The sequence below is a fragment of the Poecilia reticulata genome, unplaced genomic scaffold (assembly GCF_000633615.1).
Source record: "Poecilia reticulata strain Guanapo unplaced genomic scaffold, Guppy_female_1.0+MT scaffold_262, whole genome shotgun sequence".
NCBI lineage: Eukaryota > Metazoa > Chordata > Actinopteri > Cyprinodontiformes > Poeciliidae > Poecilia > Poecilia reticulata.
The window spans coordinates 122,914-143,809 of NW_007615044.1; the positions used below are offsets into that span (position 1 = coordinate 122,914).

At 39.0% G+C, this 20,896-nt stretch overlaps 3 protein-coding genes and 1 non-coding gene across 6 annotated transcripts; 3 read left to right on the plus strand and 1 right to left on the minus strand.

The window, feature by feature from the left end:
* Nucleotides 1–876: 876 nt before the first annotated feature.
* On the plus strand, nt 877–6,538 carry dnaja3a (DnaJ heat shock protein family (Hsp40) member A3a). Its single transcript, XM_008402843.2, has 11 exons — nt 877–1,109; nt 1,762–1,898; nt 2,859–2,942; nt 3,418–3,624; nt 3,716–3,868; nt 3,951–4,098; nt 4,646–4,710; nt 4,840–4,968; nt 5,062–5,177; nt 5,272–5,369; nt 5,850–6,538. The coding sequence occupies exons 1-11, from the start codon at nt 902–904 to the stop codon at nt 5,870–5,872; spliced, it is 1,368 nt and encodes a 455-aa protein (XP_008401065.1). The 5' UTR covers nt 877–901; the 3' UTR covers nt 5,873–6,538.
* A 749-nt stretch (nt 6,539–7,287) lies between these two features.
* On the minus strand, nt 7,288–13,612 carry hmox2b (heme oxygenase 2b). Of its 3 annotated transcripts, none has more exons than XM_008402845.2 (6): nt 13,504–13,612; nt 12,440–12,557; nt 12,183–12,300; nt 11,323–11,814; nt 9,957–10,080; nt 7,288–9,866 (listed from the first exon to the last, which is right to left on the minus strand). In XM_008402845.2, exons 2-6 carry the CDS (start codon nt 12,526–12,528, stop codon nt 9,739–9,741), a joined length of 951 nt encoding a protein of 316 aa, XP_008401067.1. In that variant the 5' UTR covers nt 12,529–12,557; nt 13,504–13,612; the 3' UTR covers nt 7,288–9,738. The 3 variants fall into 3 exon arrangements, with proteins under 3 accessions (XP_008401067.1, XP_008401069.1, XP_008401068.1); XM_008402847.2 differs by lacking the exon at nt 13,504–13,612 and adding an exon at nt 13,122–13,187; XM_008402846.2 differs by lacking the exon at nt 13,504–13,612 and adding an exon at nt 13,046–13,122.
* Nucleotides 13,613–16,947: 3,335 nt separating this feature from the next.
* On the plus strand, nt 16,948–20,527 carry tedc2 (tubulin epsilon and delta complex 2). The gene is made up of 7 exons (XM_017303413.1): nt 16,948–17,450; nt 18,210–18,268; nt 18,513–19,053; nt 19,147–19,200; nt 19,293–19,371; nt 19,745–19,892; nt 20,162–20,527. The coding sequence occupies exons 1-7, from the start codon at nt 17,347–17,349 to the stop codon at nt 20,272–20,274; spliced, it is 1,098 nt and encodes a 365-aa protein (XP_017158902.1). The 5' UTR covers nt 16,948–17,346; the 3' UTR covers nt 20,275–20,527.
* On the plus strand, nt 17,567–17,640 carry trnat-agu (transfer RNA threonine (anticodon AGU)). Its single transcript has one exon. It is a non-coding gene; the product is annotated as a tRNA-Thr (tRNA).
* Nucleotides 20,528–20,896: the final 369 nt, after the last annotated feature.

The window sequence follows — 20,896 nt, forward strand, 5'->3', positions numbered from 1 at the left end:
CAGGCAGGCGTTCCTCCCCAAGTAGCTCAGCAATTTAGTGTTAGCGAGGAGAACTGTTTCTAACCAGAAGCGGGKTCACTACTCACCTCTTTCTTGGCAACCTTCGGAGTGGTGTTTTTGAATTTGGAGGTCTTAAAACGATTCATAATGCTCTCCCAAATTGACTTTCGTGCCTTCCGGGTGTCTCTGTCGAGCTGGTTCGTACTGCTGAGAGTGCTGCCGCTGCTGCAGCTGACAGCTTTGGTTCGCCGCGCGGTGTTCGTTCGATTTGCTCTACTARCCGAGCCGAACGACTGGGCGGTGTCTTCGATTTTCCCTTCAAACCAGTGGAGTGGCAGTTGTAGACCTTTTTTTCATAGGGACTCAGAAAAGGAAAACAAACCACGAACCAGAAGTCTCTCCAGACTGGATGTATTTTTGTGTGTCAATATTTGTACCCCTACAAATATTTTTTCATGAACTTATTAAAATAAATGTAACAGAGTACATATAGCTAGGAACTGCCAAGCTCTGATCAAAACAGACCACATACAGTAACACAGCTCGAACCCAAACCTGTAAGACAGACCGGGATTTTAGAAGTTTTTGCATGTCTAACAAAATGCCACTCACAATATGGCGGCGATATCGACGTACGATCCTGTGGTTAAACGACACGGTGTTCCGAAACGTGCAACCTCGCTGAATAAAACGTTTGCATCAATTTTTTCATGTGATTTGTWTTTGSAAATAAATATATTTTTCCTCTTTTTTGAAAAACTAYAGTGCTTGATGTATAATTTACTAAARAATAACAAAAAACGTTTTTGTTTTTTTAATTATTTTTTKCCCCCATTTCCTATGCACGCCCACACCGTCTTCCCAGGCATGCGCAGTCTCACAAGCGGTGGCGGTTGTCGGCATGATGGCGTCCTCGGCCGTTCGCAGCTCCTCACGCTGGATTGCAGTCATCGTGTCCTCTGGACCTCGAAGAGCTGCCGGTTTCGTTCTGTCTTCTGACCATGGAAGCCTCCGGAGTTTTTCTACTGTGGGAGCTGAGAAGTTGTGGCGTGGGGRCAGCTTGTTTTGCGGTGGAGCAGGAAAAGCATTGACATTGAGAGGGCTGTCAGGTGAGAACTACATCAGCTAAGCTAAAATAAGCTAAGCTACATGTACCATAATAATATAATTTTACTCAARTGACACGGCCTATAATAATCGGATAACCGTAAATTAATATCTAACTACAAACGTTAGAACGATAAAATAATGTTTTAACATCTATACATGTACCTCGAACCACCTCAAAGTAGTTGATAAAATGTGATGTAATCACTCCTGCTAACTTTGCAGTCTTYAAATGCCATTAGCAAAGACGAGACTATTTTGTTTGAACTTTAACTGTTGCAAGTTATGCTTGTATTGTTTTTTTGACTGCTCTCCAAGTATAATAAAGCAAAATCAGCAGTGCCAAATCAGTTCTATACAGTTTAGTRAAATCCTGTATCACTACCCTATTTTTAACCAATAAAGTTCAGTGCCATTTTGAAGTCATTTTTACTACAGTTACTGATTGCATATATATTAATTATAAAAAAGAAAAATCAGAACAAAACATTTTTTGCAATATAAGCTTATAGAGACTTTTATAGGTCTTGGGTCTGAGATCCAAACAGACTTGAACCTTTTAACTGAGAACTGTGAAAAGTAAGCTGCAGTTCAACTTTGTAACACTTCTAGATGYCATTTACTTACCCTCTCGCTTTTCTGGGCAACTTTCAGGTCTGAAGTCGCCCCATGCTYTCTACACGCTGTCCTTCCACACAAGCGCCTCTTCTAGCAGCAAGCAGGATTTCTATCAGATTCTTGGAGTCCCTCGCACTGCATCCCAAAAGGAGATCAAGAAAGCCTACTACCAGGTTTGATCTCGCCTCATGTGCAGCTCGTCTTAGTTGTAACTCCCAGTGTTATGATATCAAATTATGGTGGTAAATGTGGCAGTGCAATATTATTGCTGATTTATAACTTAACATTTGCCTGACTATTTTCTCTATTTTCTCAAAGTCTTCACTACTTTCTGTGGCCTTTATCTTCTCGGCTATTAAAAATAYAAGTTGTGGGCACCAAGACCAGCTACATTCCATCCAAATTGCCAAATTTATTACTGACATGCAGATTGTGAACGATTAGCACTTAAAATGTATTAGCTTTCAAAATTATCCATGCAAGCAAATGTGAATTTGCACATATAATAAATATTGTAGCTATACTCTAGATCCCTATTGTCTGGGATTTTTGTGTCTGTTCAATCCCAAAGAGATGCAGAGCTGCAATTTGGTGCGGTCTAATATCTAAAAATAAAATCACAGCCTACTTTCATGTTCGTAGCTATATTTTAAGTCCAGCAGCATATTTAATTCACATAGGAATCAGCTTGGTTCTGGTATTTTAACAGTCTTATACTTTTACAATGTTTACAGTCAATGTAGGAAATGCAATGAATTGGAACTACACTGAAATATATTACGAGAGGAATTATGAACGGGGTCATATCAAWACAGAGACAAAACATGCTATCGGTAGACTARCTCTTTAGCATATACACGAGGCTATCCTGCAGAAGCTCCTTTTGAGACAAAATATCTGTTGCTGTMATTTATTTTGCCACACTTTAAAGCCACTGTTATACATAGCATCGGTTTTAATAAAGTATTGGGCTGAGACTCTGTATCTGTAAATGCCCATTCTTATATTAATCTGATTGGTAGCAGGGGACAGAATCCTGATCAGGACATCCATAATGGCAAACTAAGCAAGAACCATACACGGATTATCACAGAAGTTGATTTTTTTTAGTTTTTGTCTTGTTTCGTTCACAGATGGCCAAAAAGTACCACCCAGACACAAACAAAGACGACCCGCAAGCAAAAGAAAAATTTGCACAGTTGGCTGAAGCATACGAGGTTTGCCTTCAGTTTTTACAATAAATATTGGGTAACACTTTGACGGGGTGTGCATAAGACTGACATGACACTGTCATAAACATGACACAGCGCCTGTCATGAACATGAAGGAGTCTTTATGAATGTTATCATGAGGTGTAATTTGGTAAATAATGACACTTTTAATGCAAAGTTGCTTTAAAGGATGCATTATTTGCATTATTTTGTAAATAATGCAAAGTTGGGACTGTTAATGGACTTCCAAAGCAACTTTTCATTAAAAGTGTCATTATTTACCGAATGACACTTCATGACAACGTTCATAATGAAGGAGTCTTTATTTCACATTTATGACAGTGTCATGTCAGTCTTATGCAGACCCCRTCAAATACCAATACCATACTTGGTAAAGTAGATTTCCCTTGTGTTTTGGTGGGAAAAGTCTYGTCTACGAGTTTTAATGTGGATTTAACCCTTGCTCTTTATGTCTTCTCAGGTGCTTAGCGACGAAGGGAAGCGGAAGCAGTAYGACATGTACGGGAYGGCGGGCTTTGAGGCGRGTCAGGCCGGAGGACAGCAGCAGTACTGGAGYGGACAGGCCAGCCATGTGGACCCGGAGGAGCTTTTCCGCAAAATCTTTGGAGAATTCTCCGGGGCCCATGGCTTCGGAGACTTCAGCGCCATATTTGATCAGCCGCAGGAGGTTAGTGAGATTTACAGAAAGCCAAGCAACGCTGCGATCAGCTGTTTGCCTTTTAGCACCTTTTCTGAAGTTCCCTCTGTTTTCCATGCAGTACATCATGGAGCTGACGTTCACTCAGGCAGCAAAGGGAGTGAATAAGGAGATGTCTGTTAACATGGAGGCAACCTGCCAGCGCTGCGATGGGAAAGGCCACGAGCCGGGGACCAAGGTTCAGCACTGCCACCACTGTAACGGCTCAGGCATGGTAAGAACTCCTACCTGAAGTTTCCATTTTCTCTGCGATTTTAGGTTATACTTCTAAAAGAGACCTGTCCCCGTACCTATAGGAAACAATAAACACAGGACCGTTTGTGATGCGCTCTACATGCCGGCGCTGCGGGGGCAAAGGGACAGTTATTTCAACTCCCTGTAACACCTGCCGTGGATCTGGACAAACSAAGCAGAGGAAGACTGTGGTTGTTCCTGTCCCTGCAGGTCAGTTACACTCAAGAATCGATTCAGCTCCCAATCCTTCACAAAGTAAATTATTCCTCTCTTTCTTTTTATCGTAGTTGAGCAGAGAAATTTAGTAGAACACCTGAATCTTGTAGTAACACTGAAGTTAACCTTTAACCGTTCAATAAATAAGTAAACTGCATGGCACATCTGCAGCTGCACTTTAAAAACACCACTTTACGCCTCTKGCAGGTTCTGTTTGCCTTTAGTCCAATTTCTTTTTTTCTTTAATTTTAGTGCCCAATATTAATGCAAAAGTTTCCTGTTTAAAAACTGCTGACAAGTTCTCATTTGGGTTCAGGTGAGGTGAGGAAGAGGGTCATGTCAGAAGTTTTTCATCTTTAATGCAAAAAGTTTTTGTTAGTCTATCGCATAAAGTAAAATACTGAGTTATGGTGCAAAGCTCTGCAACGTTTCTTAGGAACTAGATAATTCAGAGACGGTTCAAATTTTCACCTGCAAGATTCAGAATTCATCCCTTTTTTAAAAACAAACTGAATCATTGTTTGTACTTTTCCCCTGTCAGGAGTGGAGGATGGTCAGACGGTCAGAATGCCAGTCGGAAAGAAGGAAATCTTCATTACATTTCGGGTTGGTATTTACTGCAAAACAGACATGACTAGAAATTATTAAAATTTTAAGTTTTAACATTTGTCAGACAGTATAAAGTGTGCTGCATTCAAAATTTGGACTCTTTGCTATGATCTTTATTTTATCCAGGTCCAAAAGAGTCCTGTGTTCAGGAGGGAAGGTGCAGACATTCACTCTGATCTTTACGTCTCTGTGGCTCAAGCCATTCTGGGAGGCACAGCAAGAGCACAAGGACTTTATGAAACGCTTAATTTGTCAGTAAGTAGAGATRGACTTAATCTGATTAGAAAATTACAGCCTCATACTTTAACAGTTGAAAGATCCACCGGTAATTTTTCTTTCATCCCCCAGATCCCYGCAGGTGTCCAAACTGACCAGAGGATCCGTCTGTCAGGGAAAGGAATTGCTCGCGTCAGTRGCTATGGCTTTGGAGATCACTACATCCACGTCAAAGTCAAAATACCAAAGTGAGACTCCGTAGATGTCTTTGTTTCTCTATAGAGTTCACTGGAAAATTGTGAGGTTTCCAAAATACAACTTTAAATACATTTTCTYTTGTAGGACTTTGACAGACAGACAGAAATCTCTTTTAACGAGCTTCGCTGAGGATGAGACCGATGTAGAAGGGACGGTGAATGGAGTCACCAACACCAGCACAGGTATGAAGACCGTCTCACTCCAAGATGATTGTTTTGGTTTTTTTCCCCTCCCTCAGCTACTGAAAATCCATTAAAAATGGGAACTTTTGCAACACAAGTTGTACTTAGTTGTAGTGTTAATATCTGTCCAGGTGGGGGCAGCAGTGGTGAGCAGTCTAAGGCAGGRAAAAGAAGGCATGTYGAGAAGGAAGCAGAGTTGAAAGAGGAGGGCTTCCTCACCAAGTTAAAGAAATTATTTAGCTCTTCCTGACAGCCATAAACCGGGTATGGCTTTTTGTGGAAAGTAGTTGCTTTAGACGCGTCTTCATGTGTGCTATAGTACAAAACATGGCACTTCAGTCATCTGGTTTGTGGCTGTCATAGACAGTTGTGCATGTTCTCTTGCATTGAATTATACGTCCAGTTAATTAATAGCATCCCGACTGTCATATTTACAGAGSGGCAATTTTAAGTTTGTTTTATTTATTTTCTTGTCCCAAGGTAAGAGATCCTCCTGGAACTAAGCCTGACGGAGAAAAGAGGACTGCGCAAAGCAAGGACAGTATAAATGCAAAGAGTGTCAGAAGACTGAGAGACTTGGAGTGTTAGTTTATCGTTTTGGATGGATGACCAAGAAGCTTTCTACCCAGACCTGTAGTGGAAAATCCTAAGGATCATCTTCTCTGTTCCCCTGCTGACGTGGACCTACGGATGTGCCAGTCTGCTAATGACACCGCGCATGGCTGCAGAGTGTGTCTTAGTACTCAGTGCATGCTGGTCATCTGTTTACCAAAATGCTAATCTAAATGCAAATACCATTTAAGTAATAAATTATTGTAGTAAAAAACTACAAAAACAGTCTGTTCAGGATTAAATCCAGCTAACTCACTACAGTGTAACCCTTGTGTTTTTATTTTTACACTTCCTTTACTCAGCTCTGACAGTTGAACGTCTGCTTACAGCTTCAGATTACATGACATTTATTGTTGGAAGGTCTTACGTTGGATAGTTTGACACACGAGCTTTCCTGATCTGTAAACTGTCAATTATTTTTAGTTTTGAGCAGTTCTAAAATTCTATGTAACAGTAGTAAAACAGGAATTCAACCATGTATCATTTYTAAACTATATTCTGTATAGTTTTAAATATATGGGCTGGTTTTAAAAATAAAACCTCCTGTTTTACTTCTAGCTCTTAAGTGTCATATTTTTATGTAGAGAATTTCTACCAGCTTAGGTCAACTTAGAGCTGCTTGAATGTTTTTGGGTGTTTGCATATATATTTTCTTTTTCCAGAGTACAAGGTGTAAAAAAAAAAAGTCATAGGATGATTCCTTTGACTTTGATCAGATTAATATCTGATCCTTTTATCTYGATCATTATCTGTTTTAATAAGTGATTAAATCACTAACATTATTGAGGCTGTGCTGCTTTCAGTGTTTCTCCCAGTGTATCATAAGCCTGGCGGGCCACCATGCTTTACTTGTGCCCCCACCAGGCTTAGCATAGGTTATTTTTTTTTTTTTATGTTTGCATTTTTTAAGATTTTATATTTAGTGTTCAGATATCAATCTTCCAATAACACAATCATCAAGTGATATTTTCAAATTTCYTGTCAACTTTAGACATTTTTAACTCAAAAACAACAGCCCCAACCACTGGGTTTAGCAAGTTTTCTGGGGGAAACTTTGCGCTTCCTTCCAAAATTATACTCCAACTTACACATTACATCCGCATACTTCAATGGATTTTGAGGCGTTGTGTAATTGACCAACACAAACAGTGAAGTGGAAGGAAAATATTGCATGGTGCTCTGAAACACATGTAGACCAAATAGAAAGCTGCGTTTGATCATGAACACTATATCCACAATATAAAAGTGGTAGTGGCARCATCATGCAATGAGAAAGTTCAAGCTGTACAAGTAAAGACAAAAAATGCAGAGTAAAACCATTTATTTTGTTATCGACAACACAATATAACTCTTGGTTTTCACTTGTACAATAAAAGTGCTCTAGCTAGTCACAAAGCTCCAGTCGGATACAAAGGAATTAGGAGCAGAGTAAAAGAATTAAAAATTAGCACGCATTAGTCAAACATTTTCATTTATGGCTGCAGATTGTGTCCCTTCAGTAGGTCCTAGAAATACTGACGCACACTTCATGCTTGAACCATGTGAAAGCAATAAAACATGGGCTTACAAGAGCATTTCAAACTGTTCCCGTTTTACYCCACCGTATGCCTTTCATTGTGCAGAACCTGAGACTTTCAAAAATAAAACTCAATTGCTCCCTTCAGCATGTTTGCGACCAGGCAGCTGTGTCGGCATTGGAAATACTGCAAGTCTTTCTCCGCGAGAGCAAACGCATTGTGCACATGAACCAGGCAGACGTTTGAGAAACAGCACATTTCTTTGGGTAATCAATACAAAAACCACTCCAAAAGGTTCCTAAAATATCAACACTCCATCTGGGTGGATACTACATTTTCAGTGTAATTACAGCGCAAAATATTTCTACTCAACACGAAGCTAAGCAGAGTTTTTAATGGGAATCTTCTTCCAGCACGTACAATAGAGGTAACGCATTAAATGTGTATCCACAAAACTGGATAAAGAAACGAGAGCTGAGCTGATACAGGATCCGCATATTAGTTTATCCCAAGCGCCCACTCGTTTATCTCGAGGTAAATCTGCTGCGTCCAAATAAGAACTCCTGCTGCAGGTAAGCGATACCATTTCATTTAGAAAATTAAGAGCATGCACATAGAGACTGCTTTTTATTGGCTAAGCCATCACGTGATTCTGAAACAAAAGAATAATTTAAGTTAGCATACACTACAATATAGAGTAATTTTTTGTATTTCACTATTATGAGAATCTGAATGTGGTCAAATAATCCTGCACTTTTAAAGAAGGTTTTCTTTGGTTGCGACAATCCGTCTCATTGCAGACATGCAACCGTCTTGGAAACATTTGAATGCGACGACAATACAATAAAATGTGACAATTTTCACATTATATTTAGAGAAAAAACAGACAGCATAAAATATATGGATGCATATCCATTTAAACCCTGCCTCATCAAGGCCTCACCTACTGCACATGGCAGATACGATTTACCTTTTTATTTTTCTGAGCTCACTCTGAACTCGTTAGCTAATGCACCATCATGTGATCAGTTACAGCTTTTTGGGGGAGCGGAGGAGGGTGTCGCTTCAATCTAGGCCTGTCGAAAGTAATTATGTTATAGAATAACAGACAGACATGCCCTCAACCGTTTATTCTCACCCACGCCGCACACAAAAATACATACAGCATCAGTGTATTAGCAGAAATATTGAAGGGGATACAGGATTCTTCCCATCTGGAAATGGAAGAAACAGTCCACTTAAGAGTTTGCTTTTTAAGTTAATTGGTGATTAGGAAAAACAACATGGAGCAACCATGTGTACTTTGRGAAAAAACGATCTTGAGTTTAGGACTGGTTCTGCGGCTAGGGATTTTGAATGGCTTTACGTCACCACAATAAACCTGAGCACTACATATCCAGATATTATGAGCAATTTCTGCTGTTAGAGTGGCTTTAAAAGGCAACCATGCACCTTACTACAATTTGTCATGCTATGACTGTAAACTTCCGGGTAGTTTGTTAAGATTTTTTGTGATAGACCAAAAAAATCTATCACATAATGTAGCTTTTGATGCAGATTTTTGTTTTTATATATATAGTCATGGTACCTCTTTGTTTATTGATGAGCTGGACAAAAATGCATTGGTCTATCACAAAATCTTAATAAATGTTATTTTTGTTGTTGCAACCTAAAAATAAACCGAAAAAGCTTTAAGTATATGGATGTTTTTAAGTAGCACTGCAAATTGACTATATTTGTTGTACAAAAGTACTTCTTTGTTTCATATTGTTGTGAAGGATTTAAAGCATACATCTAATTATGAGCGTCATCCGGATTGACTATTTTTCTTGCTACAGTATTGGATTTTGTTATCATACTTACAGTACAATTTATACCGGCTGGTCTATTACCGTCAGAAAGGAGCCATAACATAACTTCAGATGCACCAGAACTGAAAAGCACCAAATGGAAGGATAGCGTGTTGGAGGTAGAGAAATAAGAAAAACATCTACGTTTTTATGAAATAAAAAAAAAGAAAATAAAAAGTAAAATGTGTGCTTTGTGGAGGGAGTTGTTGCCCTAATTGTCCTGCGGATCACACTGCTGAAATTCTACCACTACAAAGCTAAAACATAAAAACGCACAGACCTGATTTGAATGTTTTTATAAAATGGTCAGTTAGTGGAAGTCTTCCAGTCTCCTTGCTGTCCTTCTTTTCGCCGCTCCTCTGTTCTAACAGCAGCCGGGTAACAGCCGGATCACATCAGATACCACGCAGCCAGTCCAGCCAGGGCGGCGAACCAAGTGGCAAACAGAACCTGTCCCGTCGGGTGTCTGAGAGCGGCCATGACCAGCTGACCAAAATACGCTGTTCCCCCTGACGCCGCTGCGGTGCAACGGAGACAGAAAACCATGTTCAAGAAGAAGCAAACTGTCATCCAGCGATTCGTTTTACAACAACACACTCTTCACTTACCCATCTTGGCAGCATAGTATGGACATTTGCTGATGTCTCCTCCYGTCTCCCCATGAACAGACATGCCAGCATCTTGAACATCCTCCTGAATTGTTTTGCCAATTTCTTCTAATTCCTCAAACACCTGACAGAGCAAACATTAGGTTAGTTCATACCATACCATGCAAAAGTTCTCCTATTCTTCATTTTGTTATATTACAGCAACACCTGGATTGATATTTTATAWKAGAATTTGAACCTTTTCACTTTGCTTTGTGTTTTTTAAGAGAAGACAATTAGCCATCTTATTGAAATTTCCAAGTTCCATTTGAAAAAAAAGTCAATGTTGTGCGTGTTTAATGTAGTACTAGTGTTTATTTGATGCTTCTGGTGGTTTATATCTCATGAAATCTTTCACACGCATAGTGCTGTACAACATCTGCCAGAGAACATGATTATTTATTGTACGAATACATTAACCTTTAAATGAACACATTGTGTTTACCTATACTGCTAATAGACAGCTTGTTACCGAGCACCGCAATTAGCATAGCAGAGTGATTTCTGATTCACAACCGGAACATGGTTGAGTTCCCAGATCCACTTTCCAACTCGATTCACTGTTTATACTCGATGTTTCTGTTTCAAGCAAAGACCACTGTGCAGAAAACACTCTGAGAAACATGATGATGTAGAAGGTAATGATGTGTGATTTTCAAAACGTTTTACAAATCACAATCTGTGCCCTCAAGTCAATCCTTTGCAGATCCGCCTTTGGCCGGAGCTACAGCTGCAAGTCTTCAGAATTGTTTGCCCACATATGCATAATATTAAATATTGTAGATCAAAGTAAATATGCATTTAATCTTCTACACAACTTTCTCCATAACCTGCCAGCTGCGACAGGTTAAACGCCTTCATGATGCCGCTTGTTCATTAATTTGATCTAAAATTAACTTCTGAGGCCTCAACAGTACAGCTGTATTAAAGCTGGGTTTGAATTGCACACAAGTGGACTTCTGAAAGCAATTGGTACTAATGGATTTCATTAAAGGATAAAAGAGTAAAGGAGCATGGATGCATATTCATCAGTTTGTTTTTGTAAAGAAATATGAAAATGAGGCATCTTTTTCCCCACTGCCAGTGACGATTTTTATGGTAGTCGCATAAATTCCCAATAGAATACAGTACAATAAAGTTGCTGGTTGTGACTAGAGTTTAAATCAATACAAATGGTTCAACAAAGTGCATTTCAAACAGAATTCCATTGGAATAGTACTGATGTAGTACCACTTCTATAATACCAACAATTAAACCTCTATTTAAATAGGGGGGGTTTTCCGACCAGTAAAAGAGCCTCGATTCATCAGCTGCTTCAGACTCTCACCTCCATGTTGAAATGAAAAGCTTTAACAGCTTCCTCCACCAGTTTCTTCTTTGTCGCCACGTCCAGGTCCAGCTCATTCATGCGGCTTCGGTACAGCTGTTTGAACGCCTTGGCGCTGTGGATCGCATCAAACTGGTAGAACTCCAGGCCTTCCCCTGTGGGTGGCAGCTTCAAAGCTCTCTGTGCCACTTTTCTCAGCACCTGCCCCCCTGACAGGTCACCCATGTAGCGAGTGTAGGCGTGGGCCACCAGCAGCACCGGGTCTTCCTGCCCCACCTGGTGGATGCGGTCCACGTACTGCTGGGTGGCCTGAGAGCAGCTGATCTTGCTCTTCCAATCCGGACCGTAGAAATACTCCAGGTCGCGGGCCAGGGCTTCATGGCGGTGAAGCTCTGCGGGGAAATACAGGGGGGCAAATTGGGAGTGGTCCTTATTCCTCTCGATCTCCTCCTCCATGGCCGTGTATGTGTGGTAAAGTGCAACAGCGCCAAGCTGAAGGGGGGAAAAAAAAAATACAAACGTTTTCTACTTTCTTTCCAGCTTTATTTTTATTTACATAATCTTTTGTTAAGTATATGGAGTCACGGCATTTTGTTTCCAGGTCAAATTCAACTCCAATAAGGGATTTTCAATCAGGGCTTCTGAACAACTTCTGAGAAGATAAGAGGTTTACCTGCAGGGGGTAACAGTAAGAGCTTTCTCAATTTAGAGAATTACTAAAGAAACCTCAGTGKACAAATACATCCTACCCACAATGAACAAAAATTTGACTTTGCGTGTCTGTGAATTTCAAAAAAGTAAAAGCCTTTATACAGTTAAAYTCATCCCACTTTCTTCATTCTTTGTCTATTCAGTCTCACCTTGAAAAGCTCTTTGCGGATTCGTCCCCGTAGGAAATCTTTCACAAACTGCGTGTTCTCTGCTTTTTCGTGAACCTCCTTGGTTCCAGCAGCCAGCATCTCAGACAGATCCTCGGGGCTGCAATTAAAGTGCCAAGCGAAAGAAAAATAACGTACGAAGCTTGCTTATTTTCGATATGTTCTCCAAACCCGCAACAGTTTGTAATCTTAATCAGATATTTTAAAAAATAAACCAAAGTACTGCAAAAAAGGTTTACCTGAGGTTGCCTTCTTCTTTCTCATACCCTGCCCCAACTGCCCCAGATCCGTTGGACACACTTGCTCCCGTCTCCATATTCTCTGACATTTTTTGTGATATTTTTTCTGGACTTCAGTCTGAAAACAGCACATGGTGGTAAAGTTTTTACAAAGTCATAAAAAAATGCCAATTTGGAACCATTATTTAAGGTTCATCAGGATTTAAGTACAGTCCCTTGAACACGGATATCGTTTGGACCTTTTTACATAATCATAAACTTCAATGTACATTTTGGAGGATTCCCAAATGTACATTGGGAATCTTCAATGTACAAGAAAAACATCCCTCACAGTATGATGCTGCCACCACCATGTGTCAAAATAATAAATGTTTAGATGAGGAGTCTTAAGTTGCATGCAATAGGAAGATCCAGATTTGTTGGATGACTTGACAACAAATCTGGAAGGTGGACAATCAAGGTGGACATAGTAGCTCCAGTTTAAAGCCAAATAAAAAATWAAAAAAAACAAAGAGTTAATATCATCACTTTCTCTAGTGGTCTGGGTAAGACGGTCAAAACAAACACACATTTAAATGGATGATTGGCCTGCTTAAAGCCGCTGACCTTACTTAACCCTGACAGGAAGGCACCAAGTTGAGTGACAGTAAACACAATTAGTCTTGTAGGTTCACAAAGGCACCTTTAAACAACGTCCATGCTTGTATAGCATAAATCGACTGAACAAAAAAGATGCAAAACACAGAACAGGCCTGCTTTCTGGAGTTTACCAGTAATCTCCGTGACAGCGTTGGAACGCTAAATATGTTTTGGAAAACGCGCATTTCAGTTTATTTTTCCAATAAAAACAAATCCTGCCACACTACGGCAAACGAAGAATTCTTTGCAACTTGTTGAAGCGACGCGTTGACAACAGCTAACTTTACAGGAGCTAAGTAAGCTAAAAGCTAGCTAACAAACTCGTTAAGATTTAATAAAATAAAAAAAACACTAAAACGTGCCACTAGATAGCAACAAATCATTTTTATGTACTGGTTTTATATAAAAAGTCAAGCGGAACAAACCTTCCCTCCAGCTCAGTAATGAAGATTTAAAACTCAGACGTAGGATGCGCAGCTCCACCGAAACAACAGTTATTAAAACCTTCTGTCGCTACCCGGCGAAAACAGACATGCGTGACTCTACCGGAAATGCTGACGCAAAATTGTAGTTTTAGCACAAGAATTTGTAGTTTCGGATTAGATAAACTAGCATATCTTCTATTTTCCACTGTTTCTGAAAATTACACGTCGCAGATGTTTCCATGACTCTTTGTGACATTAGTTAAACACAGCTGTGCTTTTATTCATGTATTTATTGTCTGTTTTTTCTTTTTTTATATATAATCAGTGTCCAATCAGTTATCAACAACAGTAAGAGTATTGCCTGCAGCTGATATTTTCTTTGTTCTATTACTCTGTTCCAAAACTCTTGTTTTTTCTTTCTTTGTACCACTTTGGTAGCACAAAATGAGGTTTATTGAAAAGCATATCTCGAATTGTGGAGTTGATGTATGCTTAAGATGCTGACTAAAACCCCACTGAGCTTTTGTAGAATCAGTTGTTGTGCTATTCATGCTAGAGCTAGAGTGACCAACACCTATCTACGCAACAAATTCTGATTAAAGGTGACCTATTACATTTCCTTGAAAGGTTAGGATAGGTTTATGGGCTATACAAAACATGTTCATTACAGGGTGTTTTTTTTTTTTTGCATAAAATCATCCTTATCCTTCTTAGATATTGAGATTTTAGTCTGTGGAGTACTGCCTATTTTGAGCTCCTTTCAAACATTTTCAACTCGCTGTCAGGTTCAGAAGCATTTGTAAAGAATACAAATAGAGTAAAAGGTATTTTAATAAAGTGTTAGCTAGGTAAGAAACTTATGGTCAGTTTTTTTTAATTCTTCATAAATGTGTTGTTTGAATTGCACAGAGGTAGTTGTCATTTAAGGCTGGAAGCCTTTTAAAATGCTTTTCATGCTGTTGTAATTTTTTTTGCATAACAAATGCTATTTTAAAAAAGTGAATGTGTGTGTGATACTGATGAATCATTAATACTTTAGGAAATTGATATTTTTCAGACAGTGTTTTTCTTATTATTTTTATCAGTACATCCTGTTCGAGAGTGCACTGATCAGCTTCCATGGCAGTTGGAAGCTGATCCAACTTGTCTTGTCATTAAAAAAAAAAAAAACCTGCCTATCGCCTATCTGTTTTTTTGTGGGTAAATGTGTGCGCTTGTGTGTGTCTGTCTGTGTAGCAGCACATGTGTGAACATGCATACATATGTGCTTGTGTGACTGTCGGAGCCTGAGATCAGTCTGGTGGCCGGCTGGAGTGTCAGATGCTTTATTATCGGGGCAGCATGGGTGCCTCCCCCTCCCTCTGCTACCACAGGAGGCCAGCGGAGATGGGGTGAGCTAACAGGATGATTCACGTCTCTCCAATGGGGCCTGCAAGCTGTTGCTATCTCAAAAAATACTTCAAGAGCATTATTTATGCCACTGATGCATTTTCAAAAATTCAGTGCCCTGCAAAAAAATGTATACCCTGTGAACCTTTTCACATTTTGCTTCGTCTCAACATGTATTTTACTGCTATCTTATATGATAGAGAAACACAAAGTGGTGTATGTCAGTATAGTGGAAGAAACGTGACACATAGTTCACAACATTTTCACAAGTATAGATCTGGAAATGGTGCCCCCTGTACTCTGATACCCCCAAATGCAATGTAGCACAACAAACATCATTCAAAGGCTATTTAAATTCAAAATAAAGCCCACATCTTCAAACCTAAATCCCTATACGTTTGTTCTGTAAAAATCCTAGAGGGCTGTCAGAGAAACAAGGAAACAAGCAGCATCATTAAGTTGAAGGAACACAGCAAAAAGGCATGGGTAAGAGGTGGGTATTTTTAATCTGTGATTGTAGTGCTCCATTGTTATTGCTCCCACTTCCTTCCTCTCCATATACCAGTGTAATGGCTCCACTGAAGGTCAAATCAGCAGCACTTCTTCAGCTTTGTTGGGAGATTTTCTTGAAGGAAAATTTTGATGGGAAAGGTGTAATGCCCCCCCCACCCCCACCACCCCTCTTGCACTTTCCCTGGCCTTGCAGTACAAACTCTGCTGTATGACTGGTATTGATTGGCGACGCATGTGAGGGTGTGAATAAAAGGCCAGCCTGTGGAGGTCTGCAGGGGGTTAGCTGGTATTTCATTTCTGGAGTGTGCACACTTAGTATTTTTCTGTTGTCCCTGGATTAATCCTTCATAGTTTACACACATACTTTATTTTCAGTAATACACCATAAGTATTACTCTTGCCACCTACTAATTTAAAAAACCTCAGCAGGTTGCTGTGAACAATGATTTGTCCTTTGCAGATTTCCCTTGTTTTTATTTTTTTTTGTCACACTTAAATGATTCAGACAATCAAATACATTTTTAGAAACAGAAAAGATAAATTGAGAAAATATAAAAAGCAGTTTTGAAATTGTGATTTCGTTTAATGAGCAAAAAATAGCTGCCCAAAGTAAAATGGCTCTGTGTGAAAAAGTAATCACCCATTTCCCTAATATCTGGTGTTTTTTTTTCATGAGACTACTACAGAAAATAAGTTTTGTTGATCAAACCGTTGTTTTTATAGCATTTCAGAGGTTGACTTGGTGGTATGCTTTGATTAATGAAATCTGTGAAGGTCTTTGTGTGACAAAAACCTGATTGTATGAAATTTGTTCTTTATTGATTGATTGACTGATCTCATCTCCTAATGTGTTTTGGCAGTTTCTTTTGCATTTCAGGTATTTTAGTTCACTATTTGTTGTCAGGCCATCTGTAAGTCATTTCTTGACTCTACACAATTCCAACCCAGCTTTGCAAAGAATGTGGTTAATCACAGTTAATTCAGGATTTAGCAACATATGCAGCTATTTCTTTGTGTAGGGCAAGGTTGGCTTGGATAGCTTAGTCCCTATGATAAATTAAATCATTTGTATTTTCTTTAAGTTATGTCTGTTTGAGTTTAACATTAATTTGATCATTTGAAAGTGTGACAAAATAGCAAAAGCAGCTGGAAGTCATTGGTATACCAATCTAAAATGTGACATAAAGTTTAAAAACAAAGATGAATGGTACAATCTCCTCACGCTTAGAGTGCCAAAATGAAAATACTCAAACGGTAGAAATGAGAATGTTTTAAGGTGCTGAATCTAAATTAATTAATTAATCTTAATTGATCTAAAATGTTAACGTTTCTGGTGCCAACCATGAAAAATATCATATGTGAATTGATAGATGAATAGATGGTATTTTTCTATTATTTAGAACTCAACATGTAAAATGCACGTCAAAGCCATAGTTTTAAATGCATTCACAGTGATTATAAATCTGAAGCTTTATTATATTAAAATTGCGTGTGCAAACAGCGTCCTACGTTGTCATGGTAATTCTCGCGAGAATTGGGAACCTTGATAAGTTTGAAAGTTTTAGTTTGTGCTTGGTCGTTTGTTGCATAGAAAAATACATAGCCTACTACTCGCCATTAAAAAAATTATAGAATTACTATTGATTGGTTTATTTTTACCGAACATGTAGATGTTAAACGTAATAACCAACTTGGTTTATTTTTTACCGAACATGTAGATGTTATACGTAATAACCAACTGCAGACGAAACGTGGCTTCCGCATCCGTTAAGTGAGACTTCGCGGGTCAAGAGTATTTTATATATCAAGATATCAACCTGCGGTTTTGAATGCATATTATGCTTTGTAGTTGTTGTACGTTCATTTATTTCCTGTCGTGAGAACCAGACGCTAAGCGGTATATTTAACTTTGTTACGATAGAAGTTTATCTCCGAGGAAACATGTCGCTGCTTTCTGCGGTAGAGGAGGCTATCAAGACCTATAAGGCCGAACAAATCAGGCTTAACCGCAGGATTCAATTTCACCGAGAAATTTTACATAGTCTGTAAGTAGCAAAATATTTCAATGCTTAGTGGCCAATGTCATTAACATTTTAAAGAAATTATTTAATATGGACATAGCAGTGGTTAAAGTCTCGCGTTCGGCATCGGTTGCGTGTCCGGCGCTGTGGCTTAGTTGGTTAAAGCGCCTGTCTAGTAAACAGGAGATCCTGGGTTCGAATCCCAGCAGTGCCTTTTGATGCAGTTTTGTCTTCGTGAAACGACCCAGCCTTCCATTTCATTATTTCTGCTGTCGCTCCATACTCAGTATCAAAAGATAATAAAACTCAGAATTGTCATGTTAGCTGTTTAGTCAGACCAAAGCTCTTTTAGGCTGCACTTTCCCTCAATACGGGACTAGAGATGAGCTTTTCGTGAATGCTACATTGATTTCCAATTTTCTTCTGCTTGTGTCATAAAACCGCAACATACAATGAAAAGGCTCATCTGATTAATGTAATTTTGAATTCAGCAGAAAAAAATAATTTGTCCCTAACTTAATCTGACTTTTACTTTATTATATGATGACAAATAGTGAATAATTTTTGATAGTATTCTGACACATCTCTCTCTCATTATAAAAGCTAGTACTTCAAAAACATGCAGCTCTGAGTAAATATCTTAGTAAAAGACTGTGAAAATGGTATAGCCTACAATATATTAATATATTGCTTTTGATGTTTCTGCTTGTTAATTCCTTAGTTTGTTTTCTTCTTCTTTAAGGAAAAATGTACTGCTTAGTAACTTGTTTATTCCCTCCTCAGGATACCACAACCAGAAGCAGGCTCTGAAGAAACAGAATTAGCAGACAATGCTGCTGCAGGTAACGTGGCCTGATGAATCTAACTGTATTGAAAAAAATGTTTTCTGAAATCCTAGATTTGATTTACAGACTAATGAGTGATGATTTACTGACGAATTACTGACAAAACTGTGAGCATTTTAAAGCAAAAATATTTTACTTTGCATCCACTTTTCTCTCCTTTTGAAAACACGTCATTTATATTATGATATCCACAACGGGTAATTACTGAAATCATTTAACTGTGATGGCATGCTGCTCTCAGATGCAGAGTCCTCRCCAGGGGAGAAAGAAGATATAGAACTGCTTGAGCAAGCACTGGAAAAAGCTCTTCGGGTCCGCACTGGCACAGAGGTCTCTAAGCAAGACTCCAGCAAAAGAAAACTATCCGCAACTAAAGAAACAGAACGCATGCCAGCTCTATCAGCAGTGACTAAACGTGATCAACCAACCATCAAGTCAAGTAAAAAATCTGCCAGCCTTCACAGAAAAGGGCACAAAAAGCCAAGTGTTTCACATAGCTCAAGGCCTTCAGCGGGCCACAAACCAGCACAGTCCAAAAACAGAACCCAACACCATCCCTCCTCAGCTGCTCAGGCCGGGCATCACCAGCAGACTGTCTTGGCAGGGTTTAACTCTCCTGATCAAATCACAGCCTCGCTCTCGACAAACAAGACGGTCAGAAGCAATATGCCCCGAGACCATGGGCTGAGCAAATCTGCATCTGTCCCCAGGCCTTCTTCAGATGACCTGTCCTTTTCAGGGACAGATGGATCTGGGGTCGGCAGTTTGAATCAACACAACGGGTAGGTTAAGCACAAATGAGCTGTGGAAATAATCATGTTTTTATTTGCAATTAAAGATATGTGTGTATTTTCTTCTACTTTACTTTTGGGCAGGGGGCTTTCTGAGCAAATTGCAAAATGGAAATCTTTAAGGAGCAAACAAAACAGGTTGCTAAGTAGTTTTTTTGTTATATAAGGTTATTGCAAAGTACAGATTTAATGTTTGGATTCTGACATTTCCTCCTTTATATTAACTTTAGATTGTGGGACAAAGTCATTGCCTTACAGAGGAATCCAGAGCCTGGGAGGAGTCGCTTCATACAGAGAATTAGGACGAAGGTATTCTTCTGCTTTGAAATATATATTTTTAATTTTCAATATATTTGTTTTCAAAATTGGGTAATTAACTTTCAAATACTCAACTGTCTAGAGTTATGTTCTGCTAAAAAAGAAAATCACCCAAGTCTTCATCTTATCCAGCACTATTTTTTTCTGTTTCCACTGTACAGACTTATCCGGTTTTGTTAAAGTAAATTAATAGAGAGCCTTGGCTACATTGGCTTGTCATAGAAAATCCCATTAAAATCCTGTAGAGTTTCTTCTTCTAAGGTGCCTTGATGTGGAAAGTTGCAGGGGTTGTCAATACTTTTCCAAGGCACTGTACAGTCTCCATTCAGTCCCTTGTTGCTGTCTATTGTTCTGACCCATTTAGTTTCCTAGTGACTGGCCAAGTGGAAGTCCAGATGAGACCAGGCTCCAGCTCCACAGACTAACCGACCAGGCATTCAACCTTGCACATGTTTGCCAGACCGAGAAGATTCTTGTCAATGAGGTGCCAGAAATGGACACTGAACTTCCGGGTAAGAACCGTGAACTGACCTGTATATGGAAACAATCAAAACTAAGAATGCAACAATCAATAGAAGTGTTGACATGTGAAAGGAGTCATGAACATGTGTAAACATTTTCTTTGCCAAAAATACATTTGGGACTTTTCTGAAATTATTTCAACTATTACAAGGTGGTAATAACCTGCAAGCAGAGTGCTAATTGCAGAGCTACCCCATTCCACCTTGTTGTGCAGTACTTTTGGTGAATAACACCAGTTTTTAATTATCTCCCTCAACAGGTGGTAAGCAGACCAAGTCCCATTCCAGCCTGACACCTGAAGGGCTGCAGCTGGCAGCTGCAGAGCTCCATGTTCTGGCAGATAAAGTGAAGCGAGGTAAAACTTTTATATGACCAAAAAGCAAGAGTAAGTTGCAGTCTCGYTTAGATATTGTGGGCCAGTTTTAATTTAATTGTACAGCTATCACCCTGTCAGTCCAGACTGCTATGCAACTATGTCACTTGACTTTCTCTGCATTTTTTCACCCTGGAAACAGAAACATCATTGTTCATATTGAGACTTTATGTGATTGATAAAGAAATGATGAGTAACACTAAGCTGTAGCTACAAACTGTATGTACAGTTAATACCAGATATTAAAAAAAACAACAACAGATATTTAAAAAAATAATAATAATATATATATATAAACACCTTTTTTATATATATAAACACCTTTTTTTGTTTGCCTGTAACTAAATTTGACTTTTTAGACTCATTTTAATTTGGTAAAGGTTAAATAATAAATAATTGCTCTTCCAAATGCCAGGGCAATGGAAGTCAGTTTTTTTTTTTACATTTTTGTAACGATGTGGATGTTGAAGCATTGTAAGCTTTTCATACAAACAACAAAAAGCTTCAAAAGACAGCAGTAGCTAAGTCCATCCATCCATCCATCCATCCATCCATCCATCCATCCATCCATCCATCCATCCATCCATCCATCCATCCATCCATCCATCCATCCATCCATCC